Source organism: Heloderma suspectum, chromosome 5, assembly GCF_057233095.1.
Source record: "Heloderma suspectum isolate Gila_16-S chromosome 5, 16-S_ref, whole genome shotgun sequence".
Taxonomy (NCBI): Eukaryota; Metazoa; Chordata; class Lepidosauria; order Squamata; family Helodermatidae; genus Heloderma; species Heloderma suspectum.
In genome coordinates this window covers 67206495-67230688 of record NC_139462.1, presented here as the reverse complement: position 1 = coordinate 67230688, position 24194 = coordinate 67206495, and the positions used below count along the sequence as shown (strand labels likewise).

Here is a 24194-nt window from a genome sequence, read left to right as displayed (position 1 = left end):
ATTGCTGGGTATCATCTGCATATCAGTGACTCTGCAACCCCAGCCCTCTGGATGACTTTACCCAGAAGGTTCATGTAATTGTTGAACAGCATGGGGGATCAGAACCCTATGGAACTTGATAGATCTCAGGCCAAGGGGAAGAGTAATGGCTCTCCAGCACCATCTTCTGGGTCCTATGACCCAGGAATAAGCAGAACCAGTCACATAGTGCCCCCTGTGCTCATTCCTATGAAGGATACTACGGTCAATGGTAGTGAGCTCCACTGAGCTCTAATGAAAAGTCCAGGAGAATCAACAGGGTTGCACTCCTCCTGTCCATTTCCTAGCACAAATCATAGACAAGGGTGATCAAGTCAGCTTCTGTCCAAAAACCAGATAAAAATTTCCTGACTGGAAAGGACCTAGATAATCAGTTTCATCCAAAAATTCCTGGAGTTGCATCACCATCGCTTAAACACCTTGTCTCTCCCTGCCCCCTCCCCCCCCCGAATATTTGACACCACGACCTCCTTTGCCATCATGGACACACAACCTTCTCTAAGTGAGGTGTTCACTGCTTTGTTAACCCAGGTATACTAAGCCCTGACAGAATTTATTTCACTAGCCAGGATAAGCAAGGGTGCAAAACACAGGTGACTGTCTTGTGGAAGGAAGTCTTCATTCTGAAGAAGAGGCAAACAGTCTCTTAGAAGGGTCCCTTGCCTTGAGGCTGTAGCATGGAAAGGCAGATATTTGCATGATATGTTACACAATCATGTTTTGCCTAAGCTTTGGGATCTCAAACCATGGTTTGGCTTCTGAGCTATAGTTAGAACAAACCATGGATTTGGCATGGGATCTGAACTGACCGGTAGTAATGCATTATTGAAACAGCAACTGCATCAGGAACAATTAATATCCATGTGACCATTTCTTCTCTTACAACAGGGCTGCTAACCACAACCTTTGCTTTGAACCGTGAATGTCAGGAATATTACAACTTGACTATTGTGGCCCTTGATGACGGCACTCCAGCCCTGTCCGCAACTCAGAGTCTGACAATAATTGTCCTTGATGTAAATGACGAGGCACCTATGTTTACCAAAGCTCTGTATGAAGCTTCCATCTGTGAAAATGAAGATCCAGGAGTAGTTGTTATTAAAGTTGAAGCCACAGATAAAGATTCAGGTAATTTCCTTTCTAGAACGCCCCCCCCCCCATGTTACCTTCAAATAGAAAAAAAGTGTCAGCCATCTTACGTCTTTTCAGTGTGTACACTCACAAGCTCTTAAGATGAAGAATGAATTTTAGTGTCAAATCAATTTGAGATCCAGATTCATGTAAGGAATTGTTACCAGTATTTGACAGTCGTTTGTCATGTTCATATTATCCCTTGTTCATTCAGATAGTGAAACTCAAAGTTCGGATGGCTTTGTTGAAAGAGGTACGACTTGAGTTCAACACGTTAGAGTGAACATGGGGAAGGATCATGGCAGAGCACCTGCTTTGCATGGAGAAGGTCCCAAGCTCAATCCTTAACATCTCCAGGTAGGGCTGGGAAAATTCCTGCCTGAAACCCTGGAGACCACTGCCAGTCACTACTGGGCTAGATGGACCAGTGGTTTGACTCAGCATAAGGCAGTTTTCTGTGTTCCTATGAAGTGAAAATGTCTAGTTCTTTCCTATTCGCTTCACCCTCCCCTCCTCTCTACATCTTCCCCTTTCCTCTTAAAACTACCATTTTCGGGCTCCGGAACCAATAAGCAAGATATGAGTAAGAGCCGAAGGAGGTGCCAGGATCCTTATTCTGGATCCTACGAGCTGCTTTCTCAAGAAGTCGTAAGGTAGGGTTTTGCCTACGGGCCTGTGGATATACTTCTTGCGTTCTCAAGGTTTTTACTGCTCGTGCCTAAACCTGAGCCCATTTATCAATACAGTTTTAACAAAAACACATGGGTCAATTTCCTACCAAGGACAAAACACAAAGGACATGTTTTGAATGTCAATAGATTTATTGGATTTGGGGAAGTTACCATTTTAAAGTTAGCATTGATATTCCTGGTATTCTGCAGTACTACTTGTTGTAGAATGCAAATGATCATAGAATCATAGAACAGTAGGGTTGGAAGGGGCCTACAAGGCCATCGAGTCCAACCCCCTGCTCAATACAGGAATCCAAGTCAGAGCATCCCTGACAGGTGGCTGTCCAGCCTCGTCTTGAATGCCTCCAGTGTGGGTGTCAGGGTGGAAACTGAGCCTAGAGAGCCTCAGAGCAGTTCAGATTCTGAGGATGAACAGGGGCCAGCTCATCTCTCACAGGCTCAGCGCTTGGCAGAGATTCCTCCTGCCAGCATTCCAGAGATAGATAGCGACCCGGGTAGTGAGGGAATGCGGGAGGGGTGGAGGGCGCGGAAAGGAGGCGTAGCGCCTGTTTGGCAGGCAAGCAACAGCCGCCTCCCATGCACCCAAGGGAAAGAGGGAGGATCTCTCCCTAGCCCATAAGTTCTGGGTCTTCAAGTGACTCTATTTCAAACAGGGATCAACTGACTACTTGAAGCTTAGGCTACCCTGCTGTTCCTTGCTTTAGTCGCTGGTGATTAGCATCTGAAAGAGTCATTAAGTTATAAAAGGATTAAAGCTTTGAAAAGAAATCCTTTCGTCTGTGTCTTAAGTTGGCTATTGGAATCTACTAGGAGAAGCTGCCAGAGCGCTCCTGACAGCAGGAGAGCCCACTACCTCCCTAAGTAATTGGTTCCATTGTCATATTGCTCTAACAGTCAGGAAGTTTTTCCTGATGTTCAGCCGGAATCTGGCTTCCTGTAACTTGAGCCCATTATTCCGTGTCCTGTGTTCTGGGATGATCGAGAAGAGATGCTGGCCTTCCTCTCTGTGACAACCTTTCAAGTACTTGAAGAGCGCTATCATATGTCCCCTCAGTCTTCTCTTCTCAAGGCTAAACATGCCCAGTTCTTTCAGTCTCTCTTCATAGGGCTTTGTTTCCAGTCCCCTGATCATCGTTGTTGCCTTCCTCTGAACCCTCTCCAGTTTGTCTGCATCCTTCTTAAAGTGCAGTGCCCAGAACTGGACACAGTACTCCAGATGAGGCCTAACTAGTGCTGAGTAGAGGGGAACTAGTACTTCCCGGGATTTGGAAGCGATGCTTCTATTAATGCAGCCCAAAATAGCATTTGCCTTTTTTTGCAGCCGCATCACATTGTTGGCTCATATTCAGCTTGTGATGGACAACAATTCCAAGATCCTTCTTGCTTTTAATGTGGTTGAGCCACATATCACCCATCTTGTAACAGTGCATTTGGTTTCTTTTTCCTAGGTGCAGAACTTGGCATTTATCCCTATTAAATTTTATTCTGTTGTTTTCTGCCCAGTGTTCCAGTCTATCAAGATCACTTTGAATTTTGTTTCTGTCTTCCAAGGTATTAGCTATCTCGCCCAATTTTGTGTCATCTGCAAATTTGATCAGCATTCCCTGCACCTCCTCCTCCAAGTCATTAATAAAAATGTTGAAGAGTACTGGGCCCAGGCCTGAGCCCTGCGGTACCCCACTCATTACCTCTCCCCAGTTTGAGAAGATCCCATTGATAAGCACTCTTTGAGTCCAGTTCTGTAGCCAACTGTGAATCCACCTGATTGTTGATTCAGCTAGCCCACTTTGAGCTAGTTTGCTCATCAGGATATCATGGGGCACTTTGTCGAAAGCGTTGCTGAAGTCAAGGTATATTATGTACACAGCATTCCCACAGTCCACCAGGGAGGTTACCTGATCAAAGAATGAGATCAGATTCTTCTGGTAGGATTTGTTCTTGACAAATCCTGTTGGCTTCAAGTAATCACTGCATTGTTTTCAAGGCACTTATAGATGGATTGCTTTATAATCTGCTCCAGAATTTTCCCAGGGATTGATGTCAGACTGACTGGTCTTTTTACCCTTTTTGAAGATAGGAACAACATTAGCCCTCCTCCAGTCATCTGGAACTTCCCCCGTCCTCCATGATTTCTCAAAGAGAATAGACAGCGGTTCTGAGAGTTCTTCTGCCAGTTCCTTTATTACTCTAGGGTGCAGTTCATTTGGCCCTGGAGATTTGAACTCATTCAAAGTAATTAGGTGTTCCTTGACCATATGCCTATTGATCTCAAGCTGCAATCCTGTCTCTTCAGCCTGTACTTCGCCTTTGCTGGGGGGGGGGGGGTCATAGACCCTCTTTTGGGAGAAGACTGAGCCAAAGTAGGAATTGAGCACTTCTGCCTTTTCTTGCTGAAGAAGCTGAGAAATGAAGTTTTTTCAGCTTAAAGTACAGTGGGTTGAGGTAGACAGGCTTCCACCCCGGAATTGAAATAAGTGTAACCAGTCACAAGATTAACAACAAAACAACTTGTGGCACCTTAAAGACTAACACATTTATTATGGCATAAACTTTTGTGGACTACAGCCCACTTCATTATAACCACAGTTTTTCAACTGCTTCTAGGAACATGGGGAGTTGCCATATGCCAGGTCCGACCATTTGCTTAATATTGTGTGCTATGACTGGCTGTGGCCCTCCAAGGTCTCAGACGGGGTTCTTTCCCATTACAAGCTACCTGATCCCTTCTGCGCTGGAAGTGCTAGGGACTGAGCCTCGGACCTTCTGGGAGCAAAGCATATGTTCTACCACAGAACTATGGTCCCTCCCTTACTAAGACAGTCCTTATCAAACTATAGGGCAGGCACCTCTTGGGAGGCATCTGGAGGAAGGGTGTGAAGTTCCATGGAAGGATAGGATCCTGAGGCAGGTTGCACCTTTCTTTCCCAGCAGGCAAGGCTTGGGTAGATTGAATGCCCACAGCAGTTGACTCTCACTGAACTACACTGGATTTGTGATTACTGTGGCCTTTACTGTTTGAAGAGCACTGTGCGTAGCCATTGGTTAAAGGGATGGCTAATCCTCTTCTTCAAAAGTGATTCAGTAGAAAGGGCACGTTAATAAAAATTGCAAGCTTGCATTAATCTCAACTGGCCAGAGTGGGGCACTGTAATCCCAGTGTTGTTGTTTTTCGCTAAAGCTGAAAAGGGGTTGTGAACTGCAGGCAACATGAATGTTTTTAACACAAAATGTAACCGCATGAAGGCTTCCTTTGTATTTTAAGTTCTCAAAAAATGCTAAAGTTAAAAACAAAAGGAAAGGGGTGTCAATTCATGTGGAACTTTTCTTGACAAAACTATAATTTTACAAGCAATTCTAGGCTGTGGGGTAGCTTGCAGTCGCTAATGTCATTTTCTAATCCTTTTGGTGAGATTTAAGTTTATGTAATCAGGAGCAAAATCACAATGATGGCAGTGATCATTAAACTTAATGAGTTTAAGAGAACTGCTGGTCTCTTAAAGCTTGGACAGCAGAGGATTCCATAGATCATAATTCTGGGCCAACCTGTGCAAGAAGGTATTTGCTGGGTCCTTACTACTCTCCTCTTGTTCTGTAATCTTCATGATTATTAAATGATTATTTCCCTGGAGGAATACTTTGGAGATGATTCCCATAGAAGCATGCACATGAAAACATTACGTTGGAATTAGTTGTCCACCTGGATTTTTCTTGGGTGATCCCGTTAGCAGAACTCAGCAAGGACCTAGGAACTTGCTCATAGGATTCCTCAATCCTATGATTGAGGCAATCTTAAATTGCCATGTAAAAGAAGAATTCCAAACATTTTTCATGTGTATGCTTGCAGATAACATCAGACAAAAAATACTCTTGCGGAGGTGAATCCAGCAGATAGTGCTGGTCTATAAATGGGGGTCCTAATTTTATATATAAACCTGGATAGGTAAGTTATATGCAAGTATGCAATCTAAAGATTGCATACTTGCATATACTTGGTGAACCTTCATGGTCCAACCCAAGATGCTGCATTGCTTTATGTTGCTGCTAACTATCAGCAGTATGAGCAACACTACTTAAAAGATAAAGGCCAGAATACAAAGGAATACCCTGTGTAAGAGTTGGGATTTCATAGCCTTCATGAACCATTCTGACCCTCCCTGTGCCACTCAACAGGCTGTTCCCAAAACTGAAAATAACCTATAGAGTTCTTGAGGAATGGCTTATTTCTGCAGCACAAAAACTGTAGGCTTAGTCTGAAACTATACATCAGGGATCTCCAAGCTTTTTGGCCCCATGGGTACATTTGACATTTTGAAAAATGTGACTGCTGTAGTGGGGAGGGGGAGCAATCACAAAAATGTTAGGAGTGCTCCCTTATCTCTCTGTGCATGTAAGAATGTGCACCCTGTGTTTGTGGTACCCACTCCAGCCTTTCTCTCTCTCCTCTTTTCTCCCTCTCTGGAGAACCTCTCCTTAGGGTGGGGGCCTCTACACTAGGGCAGTCCCACCCCTATCCCCAAATGTGGAGAATCATCAGTCACCACTGGGCAATTCCTCCCTTCACTTCTGCTGCTACCGTTAAACTACACACCTTTATTTAAAATATGTCTTTTTCCCTAAGGTAGCTGGTCATTTGGTGTGAAGTACCAGGAAAGTAAACAAAGATATTTAGCATTTTATTAAAGAGAAATAAACAAGAACTATTAGGAATGTTGTTACTACTTTTAAACAGGGTTTCTATAGTTACTTTCACCACCAGTCAGGTGTTAGAAGCCCCAGTTCTTACCCTAACCAACCTTAGGTCAATTTCCCTGTCAAGCTCCACCTCAGTTAACTCACAGGGCTAATAATAAGGGTGTGAAAGGCAGTCTTCTTTCTGGTCAGAATTCCACCTGGAACCTTCAAGGCTGTTCACTGGGCTTCTCGTGAAGTCTTCACTTTGGTCCAGCAGTTGCTCAGTCTTCAGACAACCACCTCAGGCTTCAGCTCTTTCTTCTGAAGGCTGTTCCAGGAGTCTTCCTCTCCTCACTTCAGACTTTCTTCAGCTTCTGCCTGACATGCTGTCAGCTTAGCCTCCTGGGCTTGTAGCTGTTTTTCTTCCTCCTGATGTCTTCCTCAGGCTCCCTAGTCTCTTCTCAAGCAAACTCTCCTGTAAGACTCTTCCTGACAGACCCCCCCCCCCATGCCTCTTCACAGCTCCTTATATTCACTCCAGTCAGAACCCTCCAGCCAGTCAGCTTTGGTGTGGTCAACATTCCGTCTATTTAAACTTAGGACCAATGGGCATCCTTAGAATGTTCAGTTATTCTCTAATCAGAGGGTACCAGTTTTGATCCTACCTTCCCATATATAAAGACAGAAACCTGGCTTCATTTTCACCTCTTAGTTGTAACAGTAACTGCCATTTTGCCAACACACCATATTTACAATGTAATTTTCCTCAGGCACAAGCCTTGAATAAAATGTATACGTTTTTCTTTTACTGTTAACCCATTCAGACCCTCAGTGATTGAAACAAAACATAACAGTTAAACTTTTGCCTCAGTTTTACTTCAGTTTCTTCACAGGTTCCTCCTCTCTCTCTCTCTCTCTCTCATTCTGTCTCTGGCTCCTTTTTCTTTCCTTCCTTCTGTCTCTTTGGCTCTTCTTCCTCTCTTTCTCTGGTGCCTCTTTTCTCTCTTCTCTCTCTGTCTGGCTCCTCTTCCTTCCCCCCCCGTTCCCCTTGTTTTCATCCCCTGTCTCCTTCTCCCCCCCATTCTCTCTCTGTCTCCTTTCTTTCCTTCTCTCTCTAGCTCTTCTTTCTTTCTCTCTACTCATCCCTGTCAACTGAGTTCAACTGCTCCATTCATTTCTCCATTCATTTGCATGGGGTCAGAAAAAGCACCCCTGCTAAAAATCAGCAGGAGCGGGACGCAGAGTCCATACCCTGCCAAGGAAACTGTTGCGCCAAGGGTTCATGGTGGATGGTGGACTTCCTGCCCCTAGCCATTTTGGGTCAAGGTGGCTTTTTCCCTCCCTATACAAGTCAATGGAATCCTCTCAGACCATTGATGTTCCCTTCAGGAGCTGATGGCACGAGCTCTTCAGCCTGAGCTGATGCAAACAATGGATGCAAATCAGTCACTATTTAAAAGCAAGCAGCATGGCAAGTACTGACACTAGGATACAGTACACTGGCTGTTCTTAAACTTTTTTTTTTAAGGCAGGAGACTGCCTAAATTGAACTTCTGAATATCTGCAAACAATATAATGAACAATCACATGAGATGCATGCTTGCTGTCCTTTGTCCATAATATAGGACTAAATCAGTTATTGTTGTTGTTCAGTCGTTCAGTCGTGTCCGACTCTTCGTGACCCCATGGACCATAGCACGCCAGGCCTTCCTGTCCTGCGCTCTCTCCCGGAGCGTGCTCAAGTTCATATTCATTGCATCCGTGATGCTATCTAGCCATCTCATCCTCTGCCGTCCCCTTCTCCTTTGGCCTTCAGTCTTTCCCAGCATCAGGGTCTTTTCCAGGGAGTTTTCTAGCTAATAGCATAAGTTATTTTGCTGTATAACACATTATGAAAATGATGCCATGCTTTCCTCAGGAGAGCGTTGAGACCAGAAGAAATATGGGACCAATTTATTCTGAAGCAATAAAGGACAAGAATAGGAAACAAGATTCCCACTATGTATAGAAAGCATATAGCTCTAGAAAGGAAGAAACAGCTGCTAAACCTCATAAGCTACATTTTGTCCTGCAACACAGGTGTGCTATTGATCTTGTACAATAACCAACTAATATGGAATGCCATAGGAACTATGTTGCTGCAGCTCCCTTAGCTCCAAGTAAGGTGCATGAATAAAGATCAGGAGTATGGCGTTCTGAAATAGTGAACCACAGGTGGTGGTGAGGCAGTTGCTGGATGATGGACAAGCTAGATTGGAGATATCGCTTTATGGCGTAACTGGGTATTTAGACTGTTATTGTTTCATGTGTTGTGGGCAAGGCAAAAATTCACAGTGCGAGGTATCCAAAATTACTTAGGAAGTTACTTTATACTGAGTCAGACCACTGGTCCATCTAGCCCAGCTTTCTCCAGGCTGGTGCTGTCCAGATATTTTGGACTGCAACTCCCATCATTCCTGACTATTGCCCATGCTGGCTGGAGATGATTGGAGTTGACGTCCAAAACATTTGGAAGGCGTTAGATTGGGGAAGGCTGATCTAGCCCAATATTGTCTACTCCTAAGACCCCGGAGCAGCTGTACAGGGTCTTAGGCAGAGGTCATTCACATCACCTGCTACCTATCCTTTCTAACTGGAGACGTTGAGTCAAGGACCTTCTATATGTAAAGCATCTGCTTGTCCACAGAGCTATAGTCTACCCTACATCTCAATAAGATATGTATTAAAGTTGTATGAATTCCCTTTTATTCTCTTAAATTTCTCAGAGGAGAAATAGGTAAGTGTTCTCCTCATTAAGTGCCTTTACCAAGTCTCTGACTACTGAGACATCTTGGTTACTGAGGCTTGTTGATCTTGTAATGACACCACAACCCCTCTCTGTCTTGTTCACTGTGTGATCATGTAACAACCATTAGGTTTGGGTGGCATTCCTGAGATCTACAGTGTTAGCTCTACCGGGCTAGCAGGGCTTTTTTTTCTTTATCAGTAGACCAATAAACTACACAACAAGCACATCTTAATACATGGAGAATCAAGAATGGTTTCCAATGCAGCATAATGTTCCAAGAAAAAAGTCACACTAGATTCACGCAAGCCTTGGGCAGGTTTGAAGAATCTCTCTAGACTTTCACATTTGAGTTTGTGTTTATCTTTAAGTTCATCTCTAAAGCTACAATGAGTAAAAAAAAAAAAAAAAAAAGTTCAAGGAATTCTATACAAGTGATAATTAATTCAGTCTCAGTCAACTTCATACCAAAACTTTCCCCAGGAAACAGCTAGTGAGCCAGTACCAAGATGATTAACATTGGAGTTGATACACTTAGAGTTTATTGAATTCCCTTCTGTATTTTAAGGAATCAATTCCCTACTTCAGTATGAAATTTTGCCAGGACCTGGATATGAGACTTTTCAAATAAATTCAGATACTGGAGAAATTACCACAGCCATCTCACTTGACAGGGAGACTCAAGAGATCTTCGCTATTAAAGGTAAAACAGTTGAGATGTTACATACAGAATTTGGTGTTACATAGGCATCTGTCTGCTTCAGTTTAATGAGTATTGCACAAGTTTGGCAAGCAACTGAGTGTTGCTTTTAAAATTAATTTCAATGATGCTTGAATTGAAAAAGTTACCTCTGATCTGTGTCCTGTGTCAACAAATTTAATACATGGATGAGGGAGAAATTAATTTGGTTTCCATTTTAAAGTGACCTTACCTAATTTTGCACTCATGAACTAATATGTGCACTGAAACTCAGTTGTCTTTTGAAATGGGCACTTCTCTGAATTTTCCAATAGAGTTCTCCTGGTAAAAACAATGCGAACAAAAATATGGATATTAGGGGAAAGTGCACACACACAAAAATGCATATATTCGTGAAAATAACGTTTAAAGCTGCATTGTATTAGGGATATTATATTACTGTTTGCAAAAAATGTGTATTTAAGGCAGAATAGCACACCAAACGTGTATTGGGATAAATGCACACAAAAATGTGTACGAACTTCCATGCAATTTTTTTTTTAAATACACGAAGTTCGGGATGAACCAGACTGAAGGTTGGGAAAATGAGAAATGGAGACAAATTGAAATTGACAGATTTGTTCATCCCAAATTCAATGAAACAAAGCAGCATATTGTGCTCAGAGACATAAATTTGCATTGAGTCTTAGGAGGAACATTATGTACATTTTCCTATTCTGATGTAATTTAATTAACTTTGCTATTATAAATTAGCTCTCAAATGTGCTTCCTTATTCAGTACTGGTTCGAGACAGTGGAACTCCCATTTTATCCAATACTGCATCAGTTGTCTTCAGAGTACTGGATGAAAATGATCATACTCCCAAGTTCCTCCTTCCAGTTTCTGAGATTCAAATCTTGGAGAACCAAGAGCCTTCAACAGTATCGACTGTGCAGGCTGTGGACAAGGATGCTGCCAGTAATGGAACTGTGCAATATCGAATCATTGGTAAGGTGAAATGTTTTATAATGTCATTTAAAAAAAATACCCAAGATTTTCTTGGGTATTTTTACCCAAGTTAAAAAATACTTAACATTTTCTGATTTTATGTAGCCTACTCCTTAAAGATGCCATTTATTGTATTATTTGTACTCTTTTGCACATTGAGCTCATCCTACTATAGCTTTATATAGCTAAATCATTATATCATACAATGCAGAAAACAGGCCCGCCCTTGTAAATGTTGTACTAACTCAAAGTGAAACTCTATATCTCCCTTTCTAGAAAATAGTATTTCCTCTTAAATCCGTGGCATACTTTTATGAACATAGGAAGCTGCCTTGTCAGACCCTTGGTCCATCTAGCCCAGTATTGTCGACCCTGACTGGCAGCAGCTCTCCAGGGTTTCCGGCAGGATTCTTTCTTAGCCCTACCAGGAAAAGCCGGGGATTGAACCTGGGACCTTCTGCAGGTAAAGCAGGTGCTCTGCCACACTGAACTATGGCTCCTTCTAAGGGCCTTTCTGTGAAAATGTAATTGGTATCTTATCCCTAGGACTGGTGGTCCGCTTCACATTTTAGGATATTCTGCATTAGGTAATTTCTTACATTTTAGCCTTTTTGTCAAACACAGATCCCAAGAATGTTAGTTCATACACATTTCATATCTCAGATTATACATTTCTGTCACCCATCGTTGATAAGCACTGCAACCAAATGTGTGACTTTATTAACTCGTAGTCCTTTGTCTGCTAAGAGAACATATTTGGGATTTGGGAACTCTCTTGTGGCTTTTGTGTTACAAACCTTTTGTATTACAAACCAGACCTCAATGGTGGAGTGCATGCTTGGCACAAAGTAGGTTCAGTCCCTTGCATTTCCAGTTAGAAGGCCCAAGTATCAGGTGATATGAAAGACCTTTGCTTGAGACCCTGGAGAGCCGGTGCCACTTGGAGAAGACAATATTGGGCTAGCTGAAGAAATAGTCAGAGCAGGGCAGCTCTCTCAGTTCATTAACAACATTCTTATTTAATATTTCTCCAGAATTCCTTGCTCCACAATTCATTTTTGTTTTTATGGGCAATTCTAGCAATATTCCATTCTCATACATAACTTTGTTAGAGGGGAACAAGGCAAAATATCTTTATTTATTGTTAGACATTTTTGTAGATTCTAGCGTGTAATTGAAGTTGGCCAAAAAAAAGTACCTCAGAAGCAATATATTTTACAAGGCTGATTTGGGGAGGGCAGCGGGAGAGCATCCATCTGGCAGAATAGTTGCTCTATAAGTTGATACAATGCTGATCCCCTGACATAATGAATTCATTGCTCCCACTGATTTAAATGAAGTGCAGAATTAATTCTCATAAAATTTGGGAAAACGTACACGTGGCTCATAGGTACAAAAACGTTGCTATCTAGTGGATTGTGTTATTGTAGTTAACAGAATGGTCCTATACAGCAAGGGTGGGCAACCTGCAGCTTTAGAGTCACATGTAGCCCTTGGCCTAATTTCATGCAGCCCTCTGCAAGCACTTCAGAGCCCTGGAAAGAGTGATCTGTCTCTCCTGCAGCAGCCCACTATGCAGGAAGGAAGCATGGGAGAGAGGTAGGAAATGGGATGGCAGAGTAAGAGAGGGTGGCCCTGCCCAGTTTGGGCTATGGACCCACCCACCGCTGGCATGCAGACCCTAACAGATTGCAGCTTTCTACATAAAAATGGTGTTTCACCCCTGCCCCGCCCCACCCCCCGCCCCCACTATAAAGAGAGTGTTCAGCATTAGAGCTGGCGTGCTGTTTTTTTTCTCTTAATGTTTGCTCCATTTTAAAGGTGGAAATGTTAGAGGATGCTTTGCATTGCACAAAACTTCAGGAGACCTCTTCACCACTTGCAGCTTAGACAGAGAGATTGTCAGCAACTTTACTCTGGTTATTGAGTGCTTCGACCTGGGCCATCCACCGAGAAGCTCTGTGACAAAACTGCAAATCACAGTCCTGGATGAAAATGACAACAGCCCCTTGTTTGCAAGGAACCACTACCAAACAACTGTGAGAGAAGATATTGCAGAAGGGTCAGCAGTCCTTGAACTGTTTGCTGCAGATGCAGATGAGGGTTCGAATGGAAAGGTCATGTATTCTCTCACTGATGACACCCTTGGGGCATTTGCCATTAATACGATTACTGGTGTTGTAATTACTACTAAAACACTGGACCGGGAGAAAAAATCTCAGTATGTATTTAAGGCTGTGGCAACAGACTTTGGTATCGTGGGACCAAGAAGCACAAGCGTTACCGTAGTCATTCATATTGAGGATGTCAATGACAACAGTCCTTTTTTCCTTCAGAATCCTGTCAAAGCCTATGTATCCTCTCAAGCACCTGTAAATGAGACAATAGCTACTGTGAGAGCCAGTGACATAGATCTAGGACTAAACGGAGCTGTGAATTTTAGGTTTGTGACACCAGAAACCATGTTTGAGATGGACCCAAAAACAGGAGAAATCTTGCTTCAAGAACCCGTGCCTAATGAAGGTTTCTTTACTCACCTTCTGATAGTGGCTTCTGACCAAGGGGTCCCAGCTAGAACAGCCACTGCTCTTTTGGCCATCAGTTCTGACGCACAAACAGAGACGATTTCATTCAGCCACATTCAGTATGAAGCAACAATTCCTGAAAATAGTGAAATAGGTGAGTACATGTGTTTTTGTCCTGCAGCCAGAACAGTTTCATACAGACTACCTATCACAAGGTGCAAAAAGCTTCTTGTAGTAAATGCAACAATAAGTTTCATTTTGGGGGTTTGAACTTTATTTTGCAAACAGCTATTTTCCCCTATATAGTATTAGTTATTATTAATGTTTATATGCCGCCTTATTTGCTAAAAAGCCATCAAGGCGTTCAAAAGCCATCAAATTGTTCAACAATTTAAAACCATATCTACTCTGATCTTGAATGCCTTACTTCTGCATTCTCAGTTATATATTCTGCCATTTGCTCAACTTTCCTCTTAGATGGTCTTTGTTAACTGCATAATATCTGAAGTCAGGAAAAAGATTGAAATATTTATGCTTTGTGTTGTCCTGGATTCCTCAGAACAAAATCCAAATTGAATCATGTTTGGGTTAGTTCCTCAGCTCCATCTCTGAGCATATACCCCAAATCAGTTGCTTATATGTTACTGATAGTTTCTTGTGTGAAAATTGTGTATGTGTGTTCTGTAGTCTATCTTTCCAACTCTGGAAAGTCCTAGGTCTGTAGAAACTTTACAGATAATACATATTCCAAGCCTTCATGCTCAGTATACATAAAGGAGGTGTAAAAGTAGAAGGGCACAGCAATTCTAAGCACCAAATTCACTAGCTGCCGGGCACAGGATAGGATGGGCAAGTCCCTCTACTGGCAGAGAGGAGCTCTGCCAGCAGAGATCATTGTCTGCCCCAGAAGTCCAAGTTAAACCTGTGGAGAACTCCGTGGATGCAAATCTACTGGCAGCTTTGTTTCTGCAAGCTGTAGGCCCCAAAATGGGGCAAGGCATGGACAGGACAGAAGTGGATCTGGATCAGCTGGGCTCCTTTAGCTAAATCAGTCTGGTTTCAAAGGGGGGGTGGTGTTAAAGTTCTACCAGGCTAAATAGCCTGGTAAAGATGCCCCTCTCTCCCAACACACACTTCCTGCCCTGGCCAGTGCGAGCAGGGCTTTGGAAGTGGCGGACGACCCACAACTTCACTCCCTATCCCCACCTCACTTAAGATCGCTCTCAAAGGCTGCAAACCTAAACATCCTTACTTGGAAGTAAGTCCTGTTGAAATCAGTGGGACGTGTGCTCAAAGTTAGAAATTATTTGGGCTGCACAGCTCACAAAGATCGTGCAAGTAGTTTTTGTGTAATCGGTAGATGGTTGTTGTTGTTGTTGTTCAGTCGTTCAGTCGTGTCCGACTCTTCGTGACCCCATGGACCATAGCACGCCAGGCCTTCCTGTCCTGCGCTCTCTCCCGGAGCGTGCTCAAGTTCATATTCATTGCATCCGTGATGCTATCTAGCCATCTCATCCTCTGCCGTCCCCTTCTCCTTTTGCCTTCAGTCTTTCCCAGCATCAGGGTCTTTTCCAGGGAGTTTTCTCTTCGCATTAGGTGGCCAAAATATTGGAGCTTCAGCTTCATTATCTGTCCTTCCAATGAGCACTCAGGGTTGATTTCCTTTAGGATGGACTGATTGGACCTCCTTGCAGTCCAGGGGACTCGTAAGAGTCTTCTCCAGCACCACAGTTGGAAAGCATCAATTCTTCGGCGCTCAGCCTTCCTTATAGTCCAGCTCTCACACCCATACATTACTACTGGGAAAACCATAGCTTTGATTAGACGGACCTTTGTCGGCAAGGTGATGTCTCTGCTTCTTACTATGCTGTCTAGGTTGGCCATAGCTTTCCTCCCAAGGAGCAAGCGTCTTTTAATTTCATGGCTACAGTCACCGTCTACGGTGATCTTGGAGCCCAGGAAAGTAAAATCTGTCACTGCTTCCATTTCTTCCCCTGCTATATGCCAGAAAGTGATGGGGCCAGATGCCATGATCTTAGTTTTTTTAATGTTGAGTTTCAAACCAGCTTTTGCACTCTCCTCTTTCACCCTCAACAAGAGGCTCTTGAGATCCTCTTCGCTTTCTGCCATTAGGGTGGTATCGTCTGCATATCGGAGGTTGTTGATAATTCTCCCAGCAATCTTAATTCCGACCTGTGATTCATCCAACCCGGCATTTCTCATGATGTACTCTGCATATAAGTTAAATAAGCAGGGTGACAATATGCAGCCTTGTCGTACTCCTTTCCCAATTTTGAACCAATCGGTTGTTCCATGTCTGGTTCTTACTGTTGCTTCTTGACCCTCGTACAGGTTTCTCAGGAGACAGGTAAGGTGGTCTGGTACTCCCATCCCTTTAAGAATTTGCCACAGTTTGTTGTGATCCACACAATCAAAGGCTTTAGCGTAGTCAATGAAGCAGAAATAGACGTTTTTCTGGAATTCTCTTGCTTTTTCCATGATGCAGCGAATGTTGGCGATTTGATCTCTAGTTCCTCTGCCTCTTCTAAATCCAGCTTGTACTTCCAGTAGTTCTCGGTTCGCATACTGCTGAAGCCTAGCTTGTAGGATTTTGAGCATCACCTTGCTAGCATGTGAAATGAGCGCAATGGTGCGGTAGTTTGAACACTCTTTGGCGTTGCCCTTCTTTGGAATTGGAATGTAAACTGACCTTTTCCAGTCTTGTGGCCACTTTTGAGTGTTCCAGATTTGTTGGCATATTGAATGCAGCACTTTAACAGCATCATCTTTTAGGATTTTAAATAGCTCGGCTGGAATACTGTCATCTCCGCTAGCTTTGTTGTTACTAATGCTTCCTAAGGCCCACTTGACTTCACTCTCGAGGATGTCCGGCTCAAGTTCAGTGACTGCACTATCATGGCTATCAGGGACATTCAGATCTTTCCTGTATAGTTCTTCTGTGTATTCTTGCCACCTCTTCTTAATCTCATCTGCTTCTGTTAGGTCCCTGCCTTCTTTGTCCTTTATCATGCCCGTCTTTGCACAAAACGTTCCCTTGAGATCTCCAATTTTCTTGAAGAGATCTCTAGTCTTTCCCATTCTGTTGTTTTCCTCAATTTCTTTGCATTGTTCATTTAAGAAGGCCTTCTTGTCTCTCCTTGCTATTCTCTGGAACTCTGCATTCAGTTGGGTATATCTTCCCCTTTCTCCCTTGCTTTTCGCTTCCCTTCTTTCCTCAGCTACTTGTAAAGCCTCCTCAGACAGCCACTTGGCTTTCTTGCATTTCTTTTTCTTTGGGATGGATTTCGTTGCTGCCTCCTGAACAATGTTACGGACCTCCGTCCATAGTTCCTCAGGCACTCTGTCTATCAGGTCTAATCCCTGAAATCTATTCCTCACCTCCACTGTATATTCATAAGGGATATGATTTAGGTCATACCTGAACGGTTTAGTGGTTTTCCCGACGTTCTTCAATTTAAGCCGAAATTTTGCAAGAAGCAGCTCATGATCTGAGCCACAGTCAGCTCCAGGTCTTGTTTTGACTGACTGTATGGAGCTTCTCCATCTTTGGCTGCAAAGGACATAATCAATCTGATTTCGATATTGACCATCTGGTGACGTCCATGTGTAGAGTCGCCTCTTGTGCTGTTGGAAAAGAGTGTTTGCTATGATCAGCGTGTTCTCTTGGCAAAACTCTATTAGCTTTTGTCCTGCTTCATTTTGTACACCAAGGCCATGCCTGCCTGTTATCCCGGTGATTTCTTGACTTCCTACTTTAGCATTCCAATCCCCTATGATGAAGAGGACATCTTTTTGTGGTGTTAGTTCTACAAGGTGTTGTAGGTCTTCATAGAACCGATCAACCTCAGCTTCTTCGGCCTCAGTGGTTGGGGCATAGACTTGAATTACTGTGATGTTGAATGGTTTGCCTTGGATTCGTACTGAGATCATTCTATCATTTTTAAGATTGTACCCCAGTACTGCTTTTCCCACCCTTTTGTTGACTATGAGTGCTACTCCATTTCTTCTAAGGGATTCTTGCCCACAGTAGTAGATATGATGGTCACCTGAATTAAATTCGCCCATGCCTGTCCATTTTAGTTCGCTGATTCCCAAGATGTCGATGTTCAATCTTGCCATCTCATGTTTGACCACCTCCAGCTTACCTTGATTCATTGATCTGACATTCCAGGTTCCTAAACAATATTGTTCTTTACAGCATCGGATTTTCTTTTCACCACCAGACACATCCACAGCTGAGTGTCCTTTCGGCTTTGGCCCAGCCCCTTCACTCTTTCTGGCGCTACTTGGAAATACCCTCTGCTCTTCCCCAGTAGCATATTGGACACCTTCCGACCTGAGGGGCTCATCTTCCGGCGTCATATCTTTTAGCCTTGTGATACGTTCCATGGGGTTTTCTTGGCAAGAATCCTGGAGTGGGTTGCCATTTCCTTCTCCAGTGGACCACATTTTGTCAGAACTCTCTGCCATGACCTGTCCGTCTTGGGTGGCCCTGCACGGCATAGCTTATGGCTTCACTGAGTTACGCAAGCCCCTTCGCCACAACAAGGCAGTGATCCATGAAGGGGAATCGGTAGATGGTACATAGGAACAAAAACTGAAGTTTTTTTGGTGGGGGGGATATATTATTTAAATACCCCTGCTGATAGAAGGTACAATTCTGTGGTGCCTTTAGCTGTATAATTTGTTGCACTTTGGAAAATTATTTGCCTTTTCCTACTGACAGCACATCTATGCAGCTTTAATTAGAGCTAGCACTATTGTTCATCTAGATAATGAGCTGTACTCAGTGAAAGCTGTTTTTATAATCTCTAGAGTGTGCAAATATAATTTTCATCCCTTATTAAAGGCAATCAGTATGATATGTGTGTGTGTGTGTGTGTGTGTTTAAATCTATTGAGCACAACTTGTGCTTCATCCTTTACTCTTGCCTGCTTGAACCAGGAGGCTTTCATGAGTTTGTGCATTTGGAGACAAGGTGCTATTAATCACGGTTCTTCATTTCGTATGTTTTGCTCCATCACAGGGGTTTGTGGCTCTTTAACTTGTGTTTGTGTGCGTGGTAGAACTGCATAGTGCTTTCCCAAGCTCAAGACTACCAACATTTTCACACAAATGTTAGATTCTTTTAGTAGATATGCAAACAATTATTAGAATTCAATGAGTTAATCTGATATTGAAATGGTTTGTTACAAATAAGGCCTTGTAAGGGGTGTAGTTTGACATTATGGAAATTCCCTGAGGGGTTGTGGTAAGAGAACAGAAACAGCCGGCTGCTAAATAGTAATAAATATAAATAGGAGTAAATTCGGATAGTTTTGATAAAAGCAAGTTAAGGAAATCTTCAGAGTAAACCACAATGGAAATGTGGGGACCTGTCTGTTTTATCATGGGAAGAGCCTTTGGAGAGTAAATGTTTGCAGGATAAGATCTATAGCAGCATTATCCAACCTGGTGCTGTCCAGATGTATTGAGTGGTATTTTATTTTAATTGTTTTAATGAATTTTATACACCACCCTGTGATTTAGTAATGAAAGGTGGTCTATAAATATTTTAAATGAACAAACAAACTACAGGTCCCATCATCCCCAGTCAGCATGGGCATTGGCCATTTTTGGGAAAGGCTAATTTGGGAAAGGCTGCTCTATAGGTTCTTTTGAATAGCCTTATAGTTTTTTTCCTGTGCTCTGTTTAACCGGGTGCCACTATTAATATATGCACCCAAGTGGAGAAATCCATTGTTTTAATGTAGCTGTGTTTGAGCTGGAAATGGGGACAAGTTAGCCAAAGCTCAAGGGGGAGAGGGGGAGACAAAGTTATAAGGGGAAGGGAGGGCGGAAAAAGTGGGAGCCAAGAGCAGACGCGGAGGGGAGGAAAAAGGCCGGAGGAGCAGCAGGGGACATGCAGAGAAAGCTGGGGAAGGAGACAACAAGGTGGCCTTTAGCTCTTCTGAGGAAAGCAAAACTTTAGCCTGAAAATAATATACACTTCCCTCTTCATGAGGGGGACCTCGCGTGTCACCCTCCACAGCGGCAGAGCTACTTTGATCCTGAACCAACTGCTCCCTCAACCATATTCTCAGGTAACATATGCGGGCCAGGGATACACTGCAACATTTTTTTGTGCGGAGGGGGGCACATAACATCTAAATGGTATGTAACCCCTAAAAGGCACATGCAGCCCTTACTACTCTGAATCTGAGGGAGATAAATGGTGCATATTGTTCCTATGCACATTACAACGTATGCAGCATTTAACAATTATGGCAAACGCATGACGACAAGGAGATGAGTTGCTGTTATGTTATTTCAGCATGCTCAGTTTACATCATTTGTATATGAGAATAGGTCTTTTTGTCTGAAAGCTTCTAGTGTGTGACTGTGAGACACTTTTTCTAGGAAGTAGTTGCTTTGACTATGACCAGTAATGTTACCACCCATGTTTAATTTCTCGTTTTGCTCACCTGTCGGTTCTACCTTTTTTTACTTCTGTACTCATTCAAATCATTTATATTTTCTGTTTGTAATTTCCCATAAACATTAGAACTCTTGTAATAGCATCATGTATAGTTTCTACATCGATTCCTACATAGATGTTATTACTTACGTGGTTAGCTTAGAAGCAAACAGCAAGGCAGTTAACACTAGCTGCAAGCCAAACTACAAAGTTGGTACATTCCTGCCCCAAATGTAAGTCTGTTTGTATTTACAGAATGTTTCCTGTAATATAATAAAATCTCATTTGGAAAAGGTCAATGTACAGTAACCTGAATCCATCATAACTGATTAAAATCATTTGCCATGTTACAAAATTGGTTTCACAACTTCCTAAAATTCTCAAAGCTTTAATCTTGATAAATCTTGATGAAATCTTAACAAAAACCTATCTTGGTAAGTGTTTTTTAAACTTAGTCACAGTTAAATGTGATATATTTGGTTAGGATAATGTCTCATGTTTTGTTTATTCTTCCTAGTTATACTGCAAACAGAATGGTTGTTTATTTCATGCTTTTTCTATGATAGATCACTTTTCTTCTGGATTTAGCGATCTCTGTGAACGGTATACTTCTTTTGATGTTAATAACAAACTGTGCATATCTATTTGAAACATCTCGAGGCTAATTCTCACCACACTGGAAAAGTGTAACTCAGTGGAATTTAACTATTTCTCTTTGAACAGTTTGAACGCCCTTTTCGACCTGAGTACCCTGTCACAAACTCACTTTGAAATACCTCATTTTTAAAAACAGTTTGCCATGGGGTATAACTGCAATATAGGTGGCGGTCTGTTCTTTAAGAAAACTAGGCCCGTGTGTCTAGTTTTGCGGTTCTTTGCAACCAGACTACCTTTGTTTATTTTCCTTCTCACAGTAGCACTATCAGAAAAAATTCCCCCCCCCCCTTTTAATGGCAGCTTTTTTTTTTAGTAGGGATGCTTAAATTCTCCTCATCCAAATTTCTCTCTGGATTTGGGAGTTTCAAAATTAGTACCAATGGCTAATGAAATGTTCCATTTTGATATCTGAACTTTGTAGAGGCCACTCCACAGTTTGCCACCAGTTCCATTTCCTTCTGTTCATCTTTTGCCCTATGCCTTACTGATACAAAGTACTTGTACACACTGATGAAACAGTGTAGAATGGAAATCGTGATCTTGTGTGATCATGTACTCCTCTGCTCCATGATCGTGCGCTCTGAAATGCTGTGTTTTACTGTCTTTCACCAATTGATTGTACACGTTGATAAAATAGAGAGAGAAAAGGCAAGAAAAAATGAAAATAAATAAAAGCTGCAGCAAACTATGCTTGTGCTAGTTTTGGAATTAATTTCAGAACTTCCCCATATTAAATCAGAAGGACGGAAAGTAGAGCAGAATGCTGGTCCAGGTGAACCCACAGAACAACAGAGAAGCAGAACCAGGAAAATCCATCTGGCCCTACTTCTTATATACTTGAAAATTGCTATAATGGTGTTCCTGTCTAAGCTTTAATGTGTCCAGTTCTTGGAATTAACGAATTCCAACACCATTTGTAATCTTTGTTGCTCTCCTCTTCCTTCTCCAGTTTTTAGACCAGCTTCTTATTTGGCCAAAATATGAAATGCTTCAAGACTTCGTCTGATGAATATGTGTGGTTGATTAGGTTGACAAGCGCTATTATAGAAGACAGAATAATACATGTTCTTATTATATCACTATATAAACAGTGTGAAATGTTTTTGAGATAGGAGATGGATGGCTAAGTTTGACCTCTCATGGAATAAATTAATAACTGGTTAAGACAACATATTTCCAGGTTTTAGTCACTGCAAAGTATTCTTGTTTTTGTAGGTACCTCTGTTTTCACTGTAGCTGCTTGTGATCGTAGTTCGATGGGAAAGAATTTAAAGCACAGAATCATCAGTGAACATGAAGATATTTTCTACATCCATCCCATCATGGGTAAACCAGCCTATTTATCTGCATCTGTTCTAAAACCATTTGAGGCTTTAGTAAAATATTTTCCACATTGGAACTGTGATTGCTTTTATATAAACATTATCTCAGTGGTTAGTGTTAGTTTATTTAAGTGCCAGTAGAAGCTGGCTTTTGGCCTTTAAACTTAACAAAGATGTGTTGGTAAAATCAAATGTTCTTAGGATTGCTTTTCTACAAAAATAGTCTGCTGATTCAGGGCTTGATTCATCCTTCTGTGATGATTGATGGAATGAGATCAGAAATGTTGTTTTCTCACCCTAGGTGAGAAAAGGATCTCAATAGATTCTGAATAGATTTTCATAAGTTTTCAGGAGTTACCCTTCTTCAAAAGCAAAATAAGGTTTGTTTTTGTTTTTACCTTACTTGCACTAGTGATGTATTACCTACCAAATGCTAGTCCTTGGGTGTCAACACTTCCATTCTCTGGCAAAAACTCATCAAAGTCTACCAAGGAGATTTTTGAAAAAGGCTATATGTTGTGCAGCAAAACCCCTTGGAATCCACATCCAGAGAATTCAAGTTGTCTGCTCAAAATAAGTAATGCAAATCCAGGAAGGTGAAATACTTGTTTGATTTCATAATTAGCTCAATATGAGCCGCAAACCTGCTTGTGTGTGTGTGTGTGTGTGTGTGTGTGAGAGAGAGAGAGAGAGAGAAGAGTGAGTGAGTGAGTTAAGGGGCTTACAAATTTACAGATGCTTAAAAATCCATGGAAATGTTAAGTTCAAGCTCCTGCATTAACCTGTAAGCAGTTAAGACATTGTATATTCTCACATATTGTACTTATAACTTAGGTTCCATGCACCCATTCTTTGCCTCAATATTTCAGCTACAGTCTCTTTTCTCTACTGTTTGGGGACAACATTGAGGCTGTTGTCAGTGCTATATACATGTTTAATAAGAATTTCACTACATATTGAGATTAATATCAAATGCCCATTGGAAAGAATTGATGTGCAGTAGTTATGCCAATTTGGAAATAAATATTATTGTCATTTGCAGACTCCGTTAAATGCCTGTGAAAGAATACAATTGAGCTGAAACTTTGGGGCTGGAAGGAGTGCAAGGGTGTGTGGAATAAAGAGAAAGGCACCAGGGAGAATGAATGGAATGGATAAAATGATGGGGACGAGGCTACAGGGATTAGGTTACAGCATTAAAGAACAGACAAATGTCATGACAAATGAATATAACAACTAGATTCTGGGTGGAAAGGAAACATGATTGGCTTGGAGAAAACCACTGGGGACCACTGGTGATATGCTGCCTCCCTGTTGTTCCGCCACTCCTTCGTCCTCTGGCTTCTCGTTTGAACAAGCTTCACACTGACCAAATCTTGTGAACTAAATCCCCATCTCCAGTGTAGGTACATATTTATTAGATTTGTATACTGCCCAACTTATGGGAGAAGACGTTCCTCCAGGTAGACTGATCCTAAGCTGTTTAGGACTTTAAAGGTTGGCACCAACACTTGGGCCCAGAAACTGACTGGCAACCCATGCAGTTGATGCACTTGACTAATATATTCGAAATGGCCAGTCCCAGTAAGCAGCCTCACCGCTCTGTTCTGTCCTGACTGAAGTTTCCAGACTATCTTCAGAGGCAGCTCCACCTGTAACTCATGGCAATGGTGCAGGAGGGAGATTACCATGGATAAGTGTAGCTCAGCTATCGGCCCAAGTAGGGCCATAGTTTGTATATCATCTGACGTTGATCAAAATCACTTTGTGCCACTTGGGCTTCATGTGACAGATTTGGATGTATGAGCACCCCCAGGCTATAAATTTGTTCCTTCTGGGGAAGTGCAACCCCATTTAGAGCAGGTTGAGTGCCACTTAACTGGACAGATGAACTACCTACTAACAGCACCTCCGTCTTGTTTGGATTCTAGGTAGAACTTCTCCTTCATTCATAAGTGACATGACAGATAGTAAATGTCTTCGAAACCCTGCCTCTGAATGTACACCTGTCATCTCTCACCCTTCTTCCCCATGAGTACATAGGTATCCCCTTTCCCTAAGCACACAACTCCCCACCCCTACTTGATTCTAAACCTTCTTCCCATATACACCACCCTAGCATCTGGCTGTCTTTTATCCACAACACTGCTCTTCACCCCTTTTCCCCCCAAGACTTGTCTGTTAGTACATATCCCGTACCCATTAA

The 24194-nt window shown here is 42.3% G+C and overlaps 1 protein-coding gene across 1 annotated transcript in view; it reads left to right on the top strand.

Moving 5' to 3' along the window:
• The window catches only part of DCHS2 (dachsous cadherin-related 2), a 93074-nt gene that overhangs the window by 43281 nt on the left and 25599 nt on the right, over nt 1-24194 (top strand). Inside the window, exons 10-14 of the mRNA XM_084855883.1 lie at nt 928-1167; nt 9887-10021; nt 10797-11006; nt 12828-13685; nt 21882-22042. Of these exons, the coding sequence (XP_084712009.1) occupies nt 928-1167; nt 9887-10021; nt 10797-11006; nt 12828-13685; nt 21882-22042 (1604 nt within the window). The remainder of the gene's footprint in view (nt 1-927; nt 1168-9886; nt 10022-10796; nt 11007-12827; nt 13686-21881; nt 22043-24194) is intronic.